The sequence below is a fragment of the Triturus cristatus genome, chromosome 2_1, assembly GCF_964204655.1.
Source record: "Triturus cristatus chromosome 2_1, aTriCri1.1, whole genome shotgun sequence".
Classification (NCBI taxonomy): Eukaryota; Metazoa; Chordata; class Amphibia; order Caudata; family Salamandridae; genus Triturus; species Triturus cristatus.
Genome location: NC_140581.1, coordinates 1,133,463,481 through 1,133,484,778, shown reverse-complemented (window position 1 = coordinate 1,133,484,778; position 21,298 = coordinate 1,133,463,481). Strand labels below are relative to the sequence as shown.

Genomic DNA, 21,298 nt, shown 5'->3' with positions numbered 1-21,298 from the left:
CAAATAAACCCTGTGCTCCCGGCAGTGGCAGCCCTGCTGGACGCCACTAAAGGCTTTGACACCCTAGAGTGGTCCTTCCTATTTCATCTTCTCCCTCGCTTGGGCTTCAGTCCGATTTGTATACGTAAAGTGTTGCTCCTATATACTCTTCCCACCGCCGCCTTCGGCTCAACAGCCAAATCTCAGATCCCATCTCCATCGAGCGTGGCACCCGGCAAGGTTGTCCGTTGTCACCAATGCTTTTCGCAATCGCAATGGAGCCCCTTGCGGCTCAACTGTGCCAGTATTACACCCAGAGGGGCATCAGCTTTGCGGCTCGTGCCCTACCCTGTACGTCCGCCACCCTCAGGAGAACCTCAGTCCTCTGGTTCGTGAGGTGATACGCTTTGGCGGATACTCCGGCATCCTGGTGAACTGGAACAAGTCTGTGCTATTTCCTCTTGTCCACGCCATGATGCCCTTCGATCCAGATTATCCCTTTGTGTGGGCAACTGAGCCCACTAGGTATCTTGGGATCTGGTTGAGTAGGGACGTCGACGAACTCTGGAGAGCCAACTTCGGCCGCGCGGTGGACTGGTTGGAGTCCAAGATTCCCCTCTGGAGTCGTTTGCCACTCTCTTTAGCCGGTCGCATAGCCATTGTCAAGGTGGTGGTGCCCCCAAAGTTTTTATATTTGTCAATATCCCTATCCCTCTCACTGCTCACTTTTTCCGTAAGCTCCGCTCTTTGGTGATCACTCTGATTTGGGCTGGCCGTCAACCCAGGATTGCATACACTATCGTAACCCTTCCGATGTCGCGCTGTGGGCTTGGTGCCCCCTATCTTAAACTCTATGCCCTCAGTGCCCAGTCCAGCTTTCTCCACTTCTGGCTTCACCCCACTCCGTTTCAGCCCCATGTCACGGTTGAGACTGACCTGGCCGCCCCGTGGCCGCTCACTACCACTTTGTTTGCTCCGGCAAGGCCTCCGCACACTGAGGTCCAGACCCTGCGCTAGGCTTGTGAGGGGCTTCGGAAATATTCAGGTTCGGGCATGCTCTCTGCAGCTGCAATGCCCATTGCTCAACTCCCGGCCTTTCCTCCTCTTCAATCTTCGGGGATGGCGAAACACGCCACTCGTCTTGGGCTCTCCACCGTGTCTGATCGCTACCCTGAGAACATGTTCTACACTCTTGATGCTGACTCTGGCCCTATGGACACTTTCTTAATTATCAGCTCCGGGCGGTCTGTAAGAAGCTCCACCCCCTCTTTCCCCGAGCCTCCCCCCTCGATGGCCACTCTCAATTTCCTCTACACGTCCGCCTCCCCAAAGAAATTGGTCACCAAAATCTACGCTTCCACACTGGCGGCTTATTCCATCTCTACTGACAGGGCGCGCGTGGCGTGGGAGGAGGACCTAGGCATCGAAATTTCCCAGACCGACTGGCTCTATTGCTGCACTCAGATTAAACGCTTCTCTCCTAACTATCGTCTGCGCCTTATCCACTTTAAGTATCTACACAGGCTCTACCGGACCCCTGCACAATTGCACAAGATGGGTCTCATTGCCAGTGACAGACGCCTGCGCTGCTCAGCGCCTGCGACCGACTTCTCCCACCTCGCCTGGCTATGCCCCAAGGTCTCCGCTTACTGGCGTGAGGTATGTGCTGTCATTTCCAAGATCACCTCCTCTCCGTTCCAGCCTGATCCTCTGCCTTGCCTTAAAGGCTTCGTCAAATTCTGTCCAGATGCCTCCCACAAACTGACTGCTATGCTACTAGTCCTCGCGTGGCGCAGAGTTTCCATGTGCTGGGGTCGCCGGCCTGCACCAAGGGTGGCCCTTTGGCTGGAGGATGCTTCCTGTTGTCACTCTCCTGTCCGAATTTTGGGACCTAATGCCTGCCAGATCCCATCCACTGGATATTTGGGGACCGCTCATCTCCTACCTCCTAAATCACACTTCCCAGCACCCGGCGACCTCTCCCGCGCTCCCCGCCGGCGCTCCGCTCGTGGCAGCCGCCGGTGAAGGTCAATGAGTCTCCTCCTCACTGCTCCCTCCCCCCCCGATTCTCAGTGTTGTCCCCCACCTCTCATACATGGTGCCGTGTAAGACAACCTCTCCTGATTGGTTTTGGTGTTTCCCCGACTTATTTCATTAATATTGTTTTTTGTTGTATATGTATGTGGTAGCCTTTGACCTTTTATGTTGTATCGCAGTGCATATTATTTTGTCATGGTGCAACGCTGTAATTTTGTTGTGTCTAATCCTCAATAAAGGTTTTTGAAAATCAAAAAAAAATAAAAATTGTGTAATGACGTTAACATGAAAACACTCCTTGAGAAGCACAGACATCGATCTGTTCCTACATCGTAACGGTAGTATGTATTTTCAGTTGAATATAAAAAATAGAGTGACTTTCCTAACAGGTACACTTAGAAAAATAAAGTTGTTCCTGGACAGTTGATCAGGTTGATGGTGAAAATCTCATACACAGGTTCAAAACAACACACACAAACACAGAAAAGGTGACATTGAAAAATAAAGCCCAGACAAAACACAGTTTGCAGAAGAGAAAAAGAAAGGAGATGAACAAGTAAGGTCTGTTAGACTGTCAGTACCTTTTCCTGGACAGAGCTGGTGTTCCCCAAGGGGAGGGGAGTGTTGTCTCATGTGTCAGGCATGGAGGGATCTGTTCTGCATGACTACAGACAAAACAGACACGAGGGGTATCAAGAGGTTAGAAAGAGAACAAGAAGCCAGAAGCTTGTTAGGTACAAAGAACATTTTTGGAACTAGCAAGAAGTACAAGAAACATGGCACGGAGCATGCACCAAATACAACACAAAGACAACGAGTTCAATTATGTAGCTGTCAAGCACACTGTGAGGAGCTCACAAACCATCTGGGTACTCAAATTTCCCCACATTGAAGAATAAACGAGGCTACCAAACCAAATCAGCTGAAAGCACTGAGATTTGTTCCACAAAGGTACACTCTGTTCGGGTCCTGTTATGCTAAGAACATTGATTTGCCACCAGTTTGCTCCCATCAGTGAAGAGTTTGTTAGTCCTGTGTACTACTGCTAAAACATGAAGTGTTACTAAACAATGAAAAGAGATGGGCAGCAACTGCCTTAACAACAGATTTCAACCAACACAAATGAACAACAGCGAAGTGTTTGTTTGCTCTTCCTGCGGGCAGCTAAGATGGCCCTCCTCCTCATTGTACTCCTTTACCAACCCTTCCGTCCTCTATCCTGCGATACAGCTGTCAATGGGGTGCAGATGGAGCACTTTCTGATAGCAATTGCATGAGGTGGAGCAGAGTGAGTAGTGTACTGGAGTTGAAAATTCACGGAGTTCCCCTGCAATAAAATGCTTTTTAGGTCGAGCCTAGCGGCAGCGCGCATTAACTGCTCGCTCTGTGAGGCATGATGAAATAGAGTATGTAGTGGAAGCCCCACCCACTCTCCGCCCTTATTTGTCATTGGCTTGTGTCATTGTACTTCTTAAATGCTGGCTTCTGATTCGTTGAAAGGCTTGTTAGTCCCTCCTTGGTACCACATTGTCTCCTTTAGCTACCACCCAAAACGACTGGACATTTTACTTGACTTGTTACAGGGTCTGCCTTATAAGTGGGTTAGCACTATTTTATTTATTGATACTGGGGACAATGGCGGCTGCTTTTTTTTGTATCTGCATGCTGAGCGCGGTGCCTGCTTTAAGGAAACCGCACTCAGTTTTTTTTTTGTTTTGCTAACTTTAATTCTGAGCACGGCATCCGCTTCAGGGACACCGAGCTCGGTTGCATGTTTCTTTTTTTTTTTTTTTTTACTTCAAGGTGGAGTGTGGTGCCCGCTTAAGGGACACCGTGCTCTGTAGCATTTTTTTTCAACTTTTATACTGAGCGCAGTGTCCCTAAAGCGGGCGTGCTTTCTTTTTTTGTTTTTTACTTTCAGAATAAGCGCGGCCCCCGTATCAGGAACACCGCGCTAAACCAGCAGCAGCTTCGGCTTCTTTGCTGCCCACTCCCTCCCCTCAGCCAGTCCACGCTCGCCTCCTCTTTTGGCACCCTCCATCCCATGAGGGGGTGGAGCTTAGCAGCAATCTAAGCGAGTGAAAAGAAGCCTTTGCAATGCAATAGGTCTTGCATTGACGCGAGTTTGAGCTATTGGCATTGGAAATGAAAATGCCTTTTATTTTTGTTTTGGTTTTTAAAGCATAAATAAAAAGCGTAGTCATTTATAATGCCAATAGCTGAAACTCGTGTAAATGCGAGACCTATTGCATTGAAAATGCTTGTTTTAAGATTACAAATAGTAGGATTATTTAGAGATAGAGGTCTGTTTAGAAATCTGCATATTACATCTAAAATATGTACATCCCACAGTTGGTCCGTGAATATCTGCCTGCACACAAAGAAATTAAAACTAAATTAAAACATTAAGGGAAATTGTTTCTTTTTAATGTTTATAAAGCTACAAACAATTAAATCAACTGAGCCACTAAGCGTTGCTGTTTGTGCTTGTTAACCTTTATAAAGCAAACTAGTTAACTAAGACGCAAATATTTGAAATAATACTGAACATACCCAGGCTTTGGCAAAAGCACTATATTTAGCCATAGAGAGTTAAGATGATTTACCACTGCATGAACTGTGCCTGTTGTGCATCGATGAAGAAGTACTTCGGCTTCCTGTACTGTACCCGCCGTGTGTGGTTCTGTGTGTTTGTGTGTAAAAGAAGCTTGCACTGTGTAGTACCTGTTCTGTGTGAAGATTGTTTTTTCCATATTAAATATTTTACATTTTAACATGAGGAGGTAAACACAAGCAAATGCTATTAACTGTGCATTTTTCATGTTTAGATTGACCATAGCTAACGTAGGCCTGTCTTTGGAATGGCTAACGTTTAGATGCCAAAGACACCCAATTGATGGACAGAATGCAGAACAAATCCAAACATTCACCCCCAGTCAAGAGATCTGGGTTAAATCCATCCTTCTTTTTGCTCACCATGCCACCCAAGTTTAGACCAGGCCATATGCAAATCAGTCTTGACCCTGTACCTCAGCCCGAACTACCAAGCCAGGTCCTCCCTGGACCGGAAACAAGCATCCTAGGACCGGTTTCAGTGCCATTTTAGATGCCATCTTGTTTTTGACACGTGCATTTTTATTTCTATGAGAAGCTGAAGTCTGAATGAACAAGCACGATGTGTCTTTGCTTTCTTTCCCACGTGAGATGTTTCTTTTACGTAATAACTGCAGAGTGTCCTATTCATTGCAACAGTACAACTGCAGAGTACAGGCTGGTCTAATGAATCTCGTTTTGTTGCAAATAATTAGAAGTTTGAAGGATGTCTATAGAAGCTGTATTGTGGAGGATCCTGAGAAACTAATGAGCTTGAGACTGTATAATATTTATGCCTTAACCGGATTAGAAAGCTTTATGGGAGCTATGTGTAGGTGCAGCGAATGTTACAATTGTGTGGTTTAAGACGGTGCAGTCTAGTAGGTCACAGTTCAGACATTCTTTGTCCATTTTCGAGACAGCTTAGAGCAGACTAGGGTATTAAGTTTATTTCAGAACTGATTTTACTTAACTTTCCTTGGAAAGCGACTATCATAATTCGCCTTATTATATGACTTTGATTGACATGAACTTCATATTGACTAAAGTATTCATGTATTATTTATTGATTAGCACTAATTTGATTTTTTTTGCCTGCTGTAAACATTTTAACCTTCAATAAACCTTTATGGTTTGAAACTTAACCACTCTTTGGCTTCTTTGTGGAGCCTAATGTGCTTCATATTATTTAAATAAATTGATTTGATGACTAGCTGCAGTTGCGAATTTTGATTAATCAGATAGCGCTTTATGGGTTGCAAATTTGCACAAAGAAAAGAGCTAACATGGTTGTGTGAGAAGCATGCACTGCAGCTGTTCTGTGTATGAGAAGCTACACCTCCGCTGCCTTATGTACACTATGCTATTATCCATCAAATAGCGGCATGGCTGTACATGCAGGCCACATGCCCTGCCCATTTCAATATTGGTCTGGGAGACTATAGACCGCTATTAGCACAGCACTATCAAAAGTGAAGCAACCCTGCTCAGAAGTCCGGAAACTTAAGAATTAAAAACATAGCAGTCCAGCTGAGAAGTTTGGGCATCTTTAAACTTGAGAATTAAAAACATAGCAGTCCAGCTGAGAAGTTTGGGCATCTTTAAACTTAAGAATTAAAAACATAGCAGTCCAGCTGAGAAGTTTGGGCATCTTTCCATTAAGAGTATGTAATCTCTGCTCAGACGTCTTTACACTGTCCTTCTGGAAGCATAGTAGCCATGCTGAGAAGTTCTAATGCAGTTCTAAGTGGATAGCTTTATTTCTGAAAAGGGTCAGTACTATCCCATTCAAATGACAGCTGCACTACGGTGGTGTTGGTAATGCCCCAATTAAATTTTAGGCTTGCTGAGAAGCTCTGGAACGGTCCTATTAAAATCGAGGCATCGCTCATCAGAAGAGCTTCAACTGTCACTTCCGCTTCACAGCACTGGTTGGAAGATCAGGTAATGGCCATTAAATGAATAGTAACTCTTCTGAGAAGCCCATATACGGTCTCACTTAAAACAACCGCTCAAAAGTGCAACAGCTGCTCCATTAAACCTGTAGCAGCTAAGAAGTGATAATTCTGCCAGATTAAAAATGTATAAGGCATGCTAGAAAGTGCCCATTTGGTTTCACTGCAAGACAGAAGCTCTGCTAAGAAGTTGTGGTACTGTCTGATTTAACGCACAGTAGCAATGCTGAGAATCATGGCTCTGTCCTATTCAAACCGTGACAGCCTTGCTGTGTAGTGTTGTAACACTCATTAAAAAGTACAGCAGCCCTCCCGAGAAGATGAAGTATCTTCTCTCATGTCCTACCAAATATGCAATACCTACTGCTCAGGCGAGGACACTGGATTTCAGACCCTGGTGTTCAATTTCCTGCCCCCCACAGCTGAAATTACCAACAATATATACTACCATCTACTGGTACCCACCATTACAAAGCTTGACAACAAATCTTAATAACCTTCACACCAAAACTTTTCATTGGGATAAAAAGTTAGCTCTGAAGGGTTTGTCAATGTGTGTTAAGCGACAGTCCCGAAGACCGAAAAGGTTTAATCCACCTATTGGTTCAAATCACAGCAGTACATTAAAACAATGGGAAATTGGGCACACTTGAAAAAGTAGGATGATGGGAGCTAAATTTCAAGTGACGTGTATGGCTCATATCCATCAGCTACCTCTTAGGTAGCATTTGAGCGGCTGGCATAAAGAGAAACTTGACAAACCGAAGGGGAGAGGGCTTTGGGGGCTGAATCTTTGGATGGGTGGGGATTGATTTCAGAGCAGGGGCTAAATTTTTTCCTGTCCGGACACTGTAGAACTTTTTAACTTGCACTTCTATTTCTAAGTGTTCAGTTTGTGGTAAAGAGTTCAAATGATACATGATATTTTAAGTAATTGGTGTTCAAAAGCCGACCTTCAAAACACATACCCTGTCAACAATATGAATTTGTTTTGTGCCCAGCAATTCCTCCTAAGGGTGCCATCATTACTTAAGATAAACTTAGAGTCCTTGTTTTTAAGCTCAACCATTGATGACTTGTGATCCACTTCCTTTAAGAAATCCTTAACACTACCTGAGATATAAGTTATTATTAATCTGTTGAACCAAACTTCTCTGACTCCTTTCATTGTAGTACATTTGACTCTCTGTTACCATTTCAAACTAAATGGGTTGAAGCTGCTGGGAATCAAGCTACGTTTTACTGTATTCATAATTCAGAGCTCATTCTGGCACACCTGCCCTTTTGTTTCCCCAAATAGGAAACTATTAACAAATGTTAGTTTATCCTCAGTGTTTTTTTACTAATGCTCAGGGAACAAACTGTCATTGATTTTATATTTACTCTCGTTACCTTAAACGCAGCTTTGGCTTCCGAGTGTTTTACTGGAATTACAAAAAGTTTACATTTTGAGATCATATATTATTAGACCTGTTAATTTGTAGTGGAAACGTATATAAGTAGTGTAAAAGTGAAATAGATTTTAAGGATCTTATTTGATCACCTTGTCCAAAAGCCTAGCTTCTTCTAGAGTGATGGGGCATTCTCAGAATATGGCACGCCAAAGCAAAAACTTGTTTTGACAGCAACACAATGGATCCAACCCTCACAAAGTATATAAGTAACATAAAATGTGCAGCCATGAAGTGCGTCACCTACTCAAAGGCAGGCTTTGGCCCTAGGAGCACAATTGTACCTTCACTAATATGTACTTAACTCTACACCCATGGTTCCATCTTTAACTGGCATGCCTCCAAAGGGAATGTTTGAGAGGAACAGAAGCTACCAAAACTTCGGGAAAGTTCAGTCAGAAAGGTTTCTCACCATGACTTATCCTAACTGTGCATCAGTAGACATACATCAGAGTGTTTGTCGGAGAAGTGCGGAGTTACCCAGGTGGTTGCCATTCACATATTATGATCCACAAGAACAACTTGCTGGATGGCCACCGATGCTGCCTCGGCCCAACTTCATGGATGAGAACTACTGTCCAGAATACAGCACGCCCATCAATTACTAGAAGCCTTTAATGCTTAAATGAAACAAGCTCCTAAACAAAACTAAGCCTGTTCTAAACTCTCTCTAAAATCTAATAGTCTTCCTCACACACCACATTCTGCATCTGCGGAACTCCTAATTCATTTGGAATGCTGATAGGAATGTTAAGATCCTTCTTCTCAGAGGAGAAAGATCGATCAATCACTCTCCTCTTTCTCTCTCGCTGCAAAAGTGTTTCTGCCTGGTTCTTCAAAGGCCTCCAGAAACTACTCTCTTGTAACATTCAAAGAGTTCATTTGAAAACAAGTTGGGTTTCTTTTTTAATATTCCCTCCCCCGTTTAAAGGCACCGTTAAAAATGGATGAAGCTTTCACAAACGTTAATGACTTAACATGCTTACAAGTGTAACATTTGCCACTTCATTTATGAAAACACTTGTGGGAGCACCATCCAAGCTTCACTAGAAAGTTGTCTTTCAAATCCACAAAGTTTTGATTAATGCTTCTGTCTAATGTGAATACAAATATACCACTTACCCTTACAACAACTATGGTGTGTTCTTCAGGACCCTGCCCACCTTGATCACAACAGTAACAAGATGTTTTACATAGTTTTGGTAACCTTACATGTCTGCCAGACTGGTTCCAACCCCCGCGGAGGCCATGTCCGTAGCAGTCCTGAATGAGCCAGATGATAAATGTGATGTGTGTGTTACTGTGGGTGCATGAGGGAGAGGTGTAGTGTGGATGAATGTCTTAGTGAAGGCTGATGGCCAAGAAAACATGAAAGGAGATGGCCCAGAACCCCAAAATCAGTAATGATGGTTTAGGGATTATTTGTCTATAAGTCCTAACTATGAAAGCAGGATCTATGTGGTCACAAGTATTACAGCTGTCTTCTTTGCCTTGTAAGAGTCCTCTTATCTGCCTCTCAGGGTTTTATAATGAGGGTTTGCATGAAAGGGCATCTGTCTCCTCTACGACGAAGGACATAAAAATCAGACTAAACGTTTTTTTCAACCATACTTTGCGTCTTTTTTTCCACTCTCAAACAAGTGCTGGCAAAGCCAATATGTCTAACCTGTATTTTGAGACTCGACTAAAACATTAAAACAGCTCGCTCCAATATAAAAACAACTGCTTTCTGTGTACAGCTCGCTCCAATATAAAAACAACTGCTTTCTGTGTACAACTATGTGTTAAATAATTTAATATGGGATGATTCAGAACATTCTTGAGATAGTAAAATAGTGTCTCATGCATTGCAATACAAGCACTACATAGTAAGTGGAATGATAGGCTAAATTCCCAATGGCATAAGATGGAAGATAAATCCTTCTCTTAATGAAGACAAAGCCCACTCAATGTATATTTTAAAGAATTGGTAACAACAAGCAAACAGAGAGCAGCACTGCCAAGCTAGACCTAAAAAAGAAGAATCTTATTATTGGCACAGTGAGGCAAAACGAGAGAGTATTTTTAAATGGCATACCATTTGGGACATTAATGGAATTGGGGACTTATTGGCCCAGGACTTTTTCAATTTCTGTAGGAAGCTGTTTTTTTATATGGTATACCAAATAGAGGTATACCAAACAAAGAGTCCAGGAATTCCCTTATGAGTGCACAGGGCTTGCTATAGCAATACCCTGGTGCTCTTCTAAGTGGTGGTGTGGTCGAGCAGCCTAAAATTTATCAAAGAGGAGTGTTAGCCATTTGCAAATACTCACACAGTCAATAAAATAGTACACACGACTCAATAAGGAGATCCCCACCAATTTATAACAACAACACATATCTTTATAAATATTTAGGTCCTGGAATCAATCCGATCAGGTAAGTATGTTTCAAAATAGAAACTTTTAGGCATCCTCTCCTGCGAGGGAAGCCAAATTAGCATACCAAAGGAATTGGGCTGTTTGAAGATCTCTGCCTTGGAATGCTAATTCACAAGTCATCCTGTGGGAGGGGATGTAAACACCCTCTGCCTGAGCAGGCTTTGTTCCTGACCTCCAGAGAGCAAAGGCCCTCATCCCTGGGGGTCAGAAACTAGTCTGTGGTAGCAGGCTGGCTAAGACCAGTCCGTCAGCACACTAGTAGTTGCTAGGTTCTCAGGGGGCACACCTCTAAGGTTCCCTACACGGGTGCATGTATTATTAAATCCATCCTTGGAACCAGTGTGGCTTAATAATATAAGATGGTTGATACAAAACCTCTCTAGTTTCAGTGGAGCCATCATGTAGCTGGGGAACTCGTTTCTGACCAGTGTCCAGCACATGTACTTAAAATGGCTTCTCTGGTCACTTGCACTGGCAGGAATTGAACTGGCCAGCACAGGGGCATATCTGCTCATGCAGATATGTCCACACATGTAATAGAAAGCACCTTACGTTAGGGTTGCATGGCCTGCTGTAGGGGTGACTTACAAATATTACATGCAGTGTTAGGGACATGGCACACAGGTGTATTACATGTTTTCACTTTTTAGAGCACCTCGTCACAGTCTGCAGTGGCAGTCTGTAGGAGTGTGGTGCTGGGTCCCTAAGAGTGGCACAAGTTATCCCGCAGCTCTTAGGGACCCTAAGGGATATGCACTAGGTACCAGAGAACACTCACTAGGGACTTACAGAGGTGCTAAAGGCCTTGTCACTTGGGGATCAAATGACCATTTGTCTTGTTTTAGGGAAATAATACTGGCACTGGTGGCCTGTTTAGCAGGAACCCAGTGCACTTCAAGTCAAAGCTGCATCACCTACCAGGCAAAAAAGGGGGGGGACTACTGCAACAAAAGCCCAGTTTCCAACAATTTCCATTCTACAATGACCAGTACGGAGGAACCCTTCAGAGTCCGCTCCCATGCGACCACTAGTACCACCACCATTACCTTTCCTTGCTCTGTGTGTCAAATAGAGACATAAGATCACCAGGATCAGCAATGAGTACTATGTTTGATTACAGATAGAAGTGGATAACCGAATGGCTGTAGTTGATCCTAAATGAGTAAATGTCTTCATTTTTCCTGAAGTCACAATGGACACCCAATGCTGGGGTCCTGTGCAGCAGCAATTTACATCTCAACGTAAAACCTGAAAATAAATTATAGTCTACTGAGTGTGTCTTTATTCAGAGTCATTGATAGATCCTCCAGGAAAATAAGCTTGAGAAATATATTTAGTGGGGATGTTTTTAGAACATAGCCTTGACCGCCTGACTGACAGACATTAAAAAGTTCACGTGCGCATATACTATACTTATCTCACATCCCAGTGATGGTGGAAAGTCCAGAGGTTGCCCGAACCCACCTGTTTGAGGTGCCCGGAGGGGATAGAAGACTTATCATGTGGTTTTGGGATGCCCGGTCATCTAGCGCTACTGGTCCTGAATATTTGAGACGTTGTTGAATGTACTGGGACACACAATTGTGGCCTTGCCCAAAACCGCTCTCTTGGGTATTTTCGATGTTCTACTGGGCCCAAGAGGCTATTGAATCCTTGTAGAGCCTGGGACATTTATCGTGTAACGAAACAAGACTTTGTTAACTACTGGAAAACACCTGGAGACTCTCCTCTGACGGAATGGAGGGTTGGGAACGGGCAGTTGTGCGAAACTGGAGGACCCCATCTATTTTGCACATGGGTGTTCCATGAAAAACACCAATATAAGTTAGAAAGTTGTGGGTGCATTATGGGTTAGACAGAGGGGACCTGTGAATAATATGTAAAAGGGTACGATGGAACATTATGGACTGTGCAGTCTTTATCCTGTCCCCTACGAGGGGCTGTAGATTGTATGTGCCGAACGTGTCTGTAGCTCAAAAGTTGAAAAAGGTGTTGTTAACAAACAATTTTGCATGTGCAGCAGATTCATGCATGGGAGCTTCGGTTTCAGTGATCCTAATCTGCAGAGAACATTGAGTTACAAGCAATAGGTGTACCTTGTGGGAAAGAGCAAGAAAGGGGTTACATTAAATTATGCAGAGGGACATTTACACCGAAGCGTTACAGCTAAGAAAAGTGCGAGTAACCTCACGTTACAGTAAAGGTAGGATAGTTTACCATTATGAACTATAAAGTTGCATTCCTTTTAGCGGGTTTAATTGCATTAAATATCTTTTTTCATGTTAAGATATAGCAGGAACGCGTGCGTCGCCTTTCAAGATGGCCGCCTGAGCTCAGAGCTCCGCGCTACGTCGGGAGATCATCAGGGGACTACAGCGGTTCCAGCACCGTTTTCTAGACTCCAGGGGGAGGTTTCCAATGCGGAACATACCCTGACCATGAGGCTGTCTTTTGGACCCTTCCCCCTACCTTTGGACATGTAAAATGTTGTGAGACATCTTATCTTGCCTTCCGGCCGCCATTTTGTTTCTTCTCCAGACTGGAATTTCCTTTCAGCTCTGCTTCTCACATAATGAACTGTGTTTGCGCATTGGCTTTTGAGACTTATATCTCTTAACTCTTGGTACCTTGGTCCAGCTATTCTCAAAAGGGCATTTATCACGCCACAGGTCTTTTTATTTATTTATTCTTCATTAAAGGGAGCTCTTATTATTTATTTATCTCTTCTAAGCTGGTTCTACTGGAACTTTGTATTACATGGGCAAATCTAAACAGCTGTTGCATTCTAGCAGAAAGTCTACTTCTGGTTTGCCTGCGACGCACTCCGCTTCCTTGGCAACCTCTATGGATGACTTCCGAAACCGGGTCAATGTGGCTCATCATAATTCTTCCAGAGCAGTTCCTTCATCCATTGTACCCTCAAAATTAAATTCGCCCACATCTACTAACAAAGACTCAAACAAGATCCTCCGTCTCCACTGAAACCTGCTTTGCCTGTGTCTTTAGACACTGTTCTTTAGGAAATACGTGCTTTGCGCCCATTTATAGAGGAAACCAATGGACGCCTACAGTTATTGAACACTAAATGGTTTAAGCTTGATTCCAGAATATCCACGGTCGAACAACATGTTAGTGACCTTCAAGTTACCTCTACAAAAACATCATCTTTGGAGAGGGAGGTGGTTCTCTTGAAAAAATCTGCTGAGGATCTTGAGAACAGAAATAGGCGCAACAATCTGCGTCTGTATGGTCTTCCTCAGGGTATCAAGGGAGATAACCCTGTGACTTTTTTCGCTTCTTTTCTTCCGAAGCTTTTGGACCTTCCTGCTTCGACTTCTCTGAATATCCAGCATGCCCATAGGCTGGGCCCTCGCCTTTATTCCACATTGGCTCCCCCAAGAGCTTGTGGCGTGATCCTTCTGTTTTTTGCAATTAACTGACCTTTTGCAAGTCTTGAATGTGGCCAAACTTAAGAAGCAATTAATATGGTCAGGATCTAAAGTGCTCATATCCCAAGACGTCGCAACAGTAACAGCTAAACGACGGAAGGAATTTCTAGATCTTAGACCAGCTTTACGTTCCATTGGTGCCCAATATGGTTTATTCCATCCATGCCTTTTCAAAGTTACTTTTCAAAACAACACTTATACTTTTGAAGATCCTGCAGACCTTCGAAAATGTCTCCATTCACACTCTTCGACTACCATGGATACAGCCGGTCCTCCTTCCATAAAATTACTTTTATGTGAAATTCTCTTTGATTTTTGAAAGGTTCATGTAACGCTCACTCTAACCAACAATAATCATTTCCTTTGCAGGATATGTTTTGGAAATCACATCTGTTTATATTCATCCATGTTGTGTCTTTTACTTTTATTTTTATTACAGATCGTTTGGATTCCCTCATATTCGTTTCCATAACCTCGTCTTCCTTGTTGATCTCCCGACGTGGTTTGTCTCCCCTGTCGGGTGTGTCGTCTTTGTTGTCTGTTGCCAGTCTTAGTTTCTATCTGTTTCCCCTTCAGGTATGTATTTCAATCGTCATTTTTTGTACGACATGTACTGTCTTCTCTTATTATCTCATCTATTCTCTCTCTTTTTTCCCTTCTCCTTTTTTCTTTCCTTTTTCTTAGTGATTTCATTGGATATTTTACTCTATAATTCTCTTTTCTCAAGACTCCTCTTCTTTCTCCACATTGATGTTGATGGTGTGGTTCTTATATTTAATCAATTTTTCTTGCATTCAAAGTTGTTTCATGGAATGTGAAAGGTTTTATTAATCCTATAAAGAGGCAGATAATACTATCTCATTTAGCCTCATATAATCCTGACTTTGTTTTATTGCAAGAGACTCATCTGAAAGAGACAGTGGCTTTGAAGCTTAAAAGGCAGTGGGTGGGTTTAGTCTTGGTGTCTCCTACGACCACTATGAAAAATGAGGTAATTATTCTGATTCATAAACGTTTGAAATGTTCTGTTATTTCTAAAGAAATTGATTTAGAAGGTTGATGGATATTAGTTAAGTTACTCATTAACAATATTTCTCTTACAGTTTTTAATAGTTATGGTTCAACTCCACCGGCCTAATATCACAAAAAAATGTATTCAACATAAGGACACATTTTTTTTATTTTAGAAGGTGATTGTAACCAAGTGATTGACCCTTTCATTGATCGACAATCCCAAGTCCGTTTTATCCCTCATAAGACCCATATACAATTTCAAAGTACAATATCTCAGATACACCTTGTGGATGCTTGGAGGCTCTGTAATCCTGACAACACAGAATTCTCCTTTTTCTCAGTCCCGATAGACTACATTTTCCTTCCTCCTGCTTTAACACAGAACTTGACCATGCCCCGGCTGTTGCTGACTTTGACTTTCTCTGTTCACAACCTAGATCTTCTAGATGGAGGTTTAATAATTCTCTCTTGCAAGATCCACTTTTTACTTCTTCTTTTATTTCCTTTACGGAGGAATTCTTTACTTTAAATATGTCTCCAGATACCTCTCCTTCACTACTCTGGGACTCTTTTAAAGCCACAGCACATGGTTTCATTATAGACTTTGTTTCCAGGAAAAAGAAACAATTACTTAATCAGCAGAAAGTTTTGATTGCTAAATATCAAACGTTAAGAACACCAATTTTATACATCCTCATCTGCATCTGCCCTACAGGAGCTTGTTTGTGCGAAACTTGACTTTAATAAAACATCAACGGATAATTCTTCATCTATTCTTCGCCAAACGAGTGCTCGGTATTATGGTGGGCGAAAGAAAGTCGACAAGCTCCTGGCTAATTACCTTAAGTCTCGGAAGGAACGTGTTTTGATAGATTTTATTCATTCATCAGACGGAAAACTCCGCTTTGAACAGCAAGACATCTTAAACGAATTCATGGAATTTTATACAAATCTATACACCCCAGAGTCCTCTTCACATCCCTCTTCTATCGATACATATCTTAACCACGTTCCACCTTCATCTCATGTAAACCTGGACTTTGCTCCTCTAGGATCTGATCTATCAATCCTGGAAAGATCTCAATCTTTAAGTCTTCTTAAGAAACATAAAACTCCAGGCCCGGATGGTTTCACTGTAGAATTTTATTCACATTTCTCAAATCTTCTTTTTCCAAAACTTTTACAGCTCTTTCAATATTTTCATACTTCTGCTAAAGGCACAGGGCACTTTTTTAGAAGCTACAATCTGTTTAATCCATAAAGATGGTCGGGATCCCAAACAATGAAAAAAGTGCCGCCCTATTTCCCTAGTGAACGTGAACTACAAAATGTTCGCCAAATTGCTCGTGTTACGCCTTGAACCTCTTCTACCAAAACTAATTGGCTTAGAGCAATGTGGTTTTGTTATAGGTAGATTAACATCGGACAACTCTAGTTTATTATTTAATGTTTTGAATAAGGCCTCAATTCTTCCTTATACTCTAGCTGCAGTCTCCATCCATGCAGAAAAGTCTTTTGATAGAGTGAACTGGTCCTTTTTATTTAAAGCTCTTCAAAGGCATGGTTTTGTTCCTAAATTCATTTCTCTGATTCCTCTGTTATATTCAGCTGCTAAAGCTTCTGTTGTAGTTAATGGTCTTGTCTCTCAATTTTTTAATTTACAGCGTGGTGTATGTCAAGTTTGCCCTCTCTCTCCCCTCCTTTTTATTTTATCACTTGAACCCTTTTTATCTCATATTCGTCAAAATACATCTATTTCTGGTTTTGTCTATGGTGATCAACATTTGAAGTTATCTGCTTATGCGGACGACATATTACTCTTTATATCTCATCCCGAAACTTCTATCCCTCCCCTTATGCAAGAAATTTCAGACTTCTCCATTGTTTCAGGGTATAAAATCAATCCTGACACAAAATTCTACCCATTAACAAATTCTGTTTTAAACAACATTTTGATGCCACCGGGTTTCGTTGGAACAGTTCTAAGATTAAATACTTAGGCATTTGGTTTAATAATTCCATATCAGAATCAGTTTTAATCAATATGAAGGAAGTGATTGATCATATTTCTAAACTTATCTCCTCCTGGAATACTCTCTTTCTCTCTTGGAGGGGACGTTTTGATTCTATTAAAATGATGATTACTCCTGTTTTATTATATACTTTTTCTATGATTCCCATTCACATCCCATCCCAAACGTTTATTTTAAAAAACTTGATTCTCTTTTCTCTAATTTTTTATGGAATAATAAAAAATCTAGAATTTCTCAGTCACATCTTCGTACACCTAAATCTGTAGAAGGAGTGAACTTTCCTGATTTCCGATTATACCCGAAGGCTTTTTGTCTTCGACTAGCTTCTAAATGGCTACTTACTGAAGTCTCACCTTTTACACCTTTGTGGGTCACAATTGAATGTTCCTTACTTGCACCTTTTTCTGTTAAGGAAGTCCTCGCCTTCTCAACAAAGGTCAATGTTACCTCTCTTCCGCTGTTTAAACATACTTGTTCATAATTAAAACCTCATTATCAAATGGAAATTATCTCTGACGATGCTTTCCTTCAGTCTCCCCTTTGGTATAATCATCTTATTACCATTAATAATAGGCCTCTTTTTTGGAAATCCTGGAGACTCAATTTCAGAACACCTTTAAATGTCCATGCTCGTTCTGGCACAAATTTTCATCCCTCATGCAAATAATTCTTGACGTGTTTTACTCTCTCCCCTCGAATGAACCTACTCACCATTGTAGATCCACAACTCAGAGTCTGAACTTAACTGTATTTCCTAAAGCTTCCTTGATCTATAAACATCTTCTTACTCCTGCTGTTGTTCGAGCGAAATCTAAGATAGAAACTGCTTGGGAGATGGATCTGGATTGTGATTGGAGCATAGATTTTTGGAACCAACTATAAGCTAGGCCTTTAAAGATTTTTAGATCTGCTTCTGCTACTCAATCCTTATTCTTTCTCTACCATAGATTATATTATACACCTTCATCCATAGCTAATTTTACACATACTAATAATGAAGATTGTTGGTCCTGTCTTTCCCCTATGGCTGATTTGATGCACCTTTATTGTCCAGCTGTCTCTTCCTTTTGGAAGGATGTTTGGAAACACCTTTCAGCTGTTTTTAACCTCATGCGCCTTTATGAAATAGTATTCTCTTTATCAGAATCATTGGGATTGTCTTTACATGAAAAAGTTTTATTTGAATTGATGTTGGCCTTAGCTTTCCAGCAAATCACACTGAACTGGAAATGCTCAACTAAACTTTCAGTGAAGTCCTGATGGAATAATGTCTGTCATTATCATAGATTATATACTGCATTTGACTCTTTTGTTAAACCATATGTAAATAGAGATGTATTTGGGACATCATTAACCAATATTTAACTAAGATTTCAATGCATGCATTACGTAGTCGTTCTGAGAATTTTCATCCTCCAAAAATCATTGTCTCTGCTTTCGCCTCTACCTTATTTTTCCCTTGTTTCCTTTTCTCTTTTGGCTGGCATTTCTGATGTGTTAAGTATTTGCTTCTTCTTTAATAGGTTTACAATTTGTTTCCACGATCTTCAATTATAGAATTGTATTTATTATACTTCCCCTTTTCTTTTTCTTTCCTCCCTCCCCCTTTCTCCCTATGTTATAGATAACATGAAAACAGGTTTCTACTCTGTATACTGCCTATATTTCCATTTCTATTATATTACAGTTCCATTGTTTTTCATGGCCTATCTTTTATGTTACAGTTATTTACTTAATAAAGCTTATTAAACATAAAAACAAATGTTAAGATATAGCACTTAACAAGCATAAATCACAATTGTAGGAGCTATGTCCTTTTATGAATCTGAAACCAGTATTTGCTCATCTTTGCTACACAGTTTGCAATCTCTAAAATGGTCACAGGCCAATCTTCAAACAGCAATAACAATGCCCTCTCGGTAAATACGGACGTAAATCAAAATGAAAAGCTTCCGGGAGCCCTTCAACCAACCAGCGCACAACCTTTGCATCCGCAACGCTTTGAGGCGATGGCTGACGACTAAGAAAAATGCAACTGTTAAAGAAAAGCCAATTAAAACCAGAATATAAAATATATAAAATGATAAACTGAATGAAAGATTTTTAATCTGCTTTTACAATAGCTTAACGTTTCAGAGTGCATAAAGAAACAGGCTCTGGGATATTTTGGATGTTATGAAAAAGAGGCATACACGACTGCGCCCAAACCAACTACCGTAAACTCTTGAATGCCTCAAAAGATTAAAGATGCCGACATTGACTTGCTAAATTCGAAAAAAGCAAAATGTGATAGAAGGGTGTTATTTGAGAGGTGATCTACTAACCAACTGATTTAACAGTAGAAAATGTGTTCCGACAATCAAACCAGTCCTACTACATACACTTACTAACAAATATTTGTATCCAAAACACAGGATAAAAAACACGATTTGCAAAAAGGGGGTTTCTACAGGAGCACACAACGATTTCCCGCTAAACTATACTTCTCTTTTTTTTGTCATTTTGCTGAAAGCCTAGCATTTGAATGTATGCATAAAGAAAGAACCCCTACCAGAGACAGCTGTGCCAAAGGCTCGCCACCCTCAAAGAACTTATGGAAAGTATGTCGACACTGACAGGAAATGACGGACGTAAACGCAAATTTTATAACTACATTGAATAACAACCAAAACGCAACACATGTATACAGAACAAATCCTGTTTAAAAAAAAACAATAACTGTTGCTATTGGTAAACAATTTTCCCTGGCATTTAGTTTTCTCCAGAATCGCAGCACATGGATTTGTTAAAAACACAAAAAGCTGAAATGTGCAGACTGCCCTTCTGTCCGATATCCTAACACTGTCAAGCAAACAGACCATTTCAAAGAAGGTAACACATAGTATACTTTGCCATTTACTCGTCTCAAAATTAAAATGCAAGCTAAGCACATACCTGTCGAACGAATCTGTGGTCACTTTGTAGAGGTATACAAAAAGTTTACTGCAGTGCCGTAGCGTGGGAGGGACTGTATCTATACATAAAGAGTCATCTTCTAGCAGTCTCTGAAATGGGTGTATGTTGGAGGGGGACACAGAGGAGGGCGGGATCTTTTTTGTGTCCGAGAAACAGCCGAGTAACCGCACCGCGTCGGCCAGCTTCTCGTACTGGACCTCGGTCTTGAAGAAGTGCGAGTTGGCCGGCTCATAGCGCATGGCCATGGCCAGCGTGTGAAACACAGTCCGGAGCAGCTCGAACACTTGGTTCTGATTCACCTTTTCCCATCCGTTCTTGGGCAGGTAGCTCAGGGACCGCTCCATTGCTACTAGCAGTGAAGTGACGTACACAAATCCTCCGACTTTTCTGAAGACTGTTCTGGTACGATGACTCTCCCGCAGCACAGACAACAGGGCCTACACACCACCAAGAGCAAACAAAAGAGTGTGAGTGAGCAACAATCAACAAGAGGCACATCCAAACTGCAATCATACATTAGAAGACAGAGCAAAAAAAAAGGCTGCATTCAGCCCAACTGATGTTTTGTGTCTCTCTCTCTCAGTGGTGGCTCCTCTGCTAAGGTGGAGGAGCGTCGCCCCACAGCTTTTTGTAGTGAAACAAAGGGAAAATAACTTACGTTATTGTCAATTTATTTTCTCCTACTTATGCAGCTTTGTGTGAGGGGGCGGGGACAGGGGAGGAGTGGTAGGCAGGACCCTCCTAAGTGCACAATAACTGCTTGGCCGGCCCTCTCGGGCAGCTCAAAACAGTCTAGTGCACTTCGCATGTTCTCCATTAAGGCTGCATTACCCCCTACGTGGAGAATATGCTCAGGCCCCCAGTCAGCGTCTGAGCACCAAAACACGGTGCTCAGACCAATCACAATGCTGCTAAGGGAGCGTTGTGATTAGCTGACTGGGAGCAAAGTGTGCTTTCTGTTGAGGCCGAGTGAGGGAGGACTATGGAGGAGGGACGCGGTGAGGAAGGGCAAGAAGGTACGCTTTTATTTTATTTTTTTATATCCGTTTCCTCCCGCGCTCCTCCCCCCCCTCCAGCCCCGCTCCCTACCTCCGATTCGTGCCGGCCGACGCTGGTATCGCTAGGAAATACCTACTCAAGGACCAACATCCAACATAGAACTAGTGACAGCAAAATAAGGGCATTTATATGCTTAAGTGAAAGAAAGAAATCACGTGGAAGCCATGAATATCAGCATAGGACTCAGAGGAAGAGCTCCTCCTGAATTCTATTACACATTTATCACATTCTACCTATCTTACCCAATAGGCAATGACCGCTTCACAGTTCCTCAAAAGTTCTGCAGGCAGCTTAAATCACTGTCTCACAATTCTTCTCATAAAATACTTTTTGGTACTGTACATGATACAA

At 42.0% G+C, this 21,298-nt stretch overlaps 1 protein-coding gene across 10 annotated transcripts in view; it reads right to left on the bottom strand.

The window, feature by feature from the left end:
- The window catches only part of WDFY3 (WD repeat and FYVE domain containing 3), a 1,391,721-nt gene that overhangs the window by 899,727 nt on the left and 470,696 nt on the right, over positions 1-21,298 (bottom strand). For 6 of the 10 annotated variants that reach the window (XM_085636564.1, XM_085636563.1, XM_085636568.1 and 3 more), the window contains 2 exons: positions 19,868-20,325; positions 2,598-2,681 (listed from right to left, as the gene is read on the bottom strand). In XM_085636564.1, coding sequence (XP_085492690.1) covers positions 2,598-2,681; positions 19,868-20,325 — 542 coding nt within the window. The remainder of the gene's footprint in view (positions 1-2,597; positions 2,682-19,867; positions 20,326-21,298) is intronic. The other 4 variants (XM_085636566.1, XM_085636570.1, XM_085636567.1 and 1 more) reach the window with 1 other exon arrangement.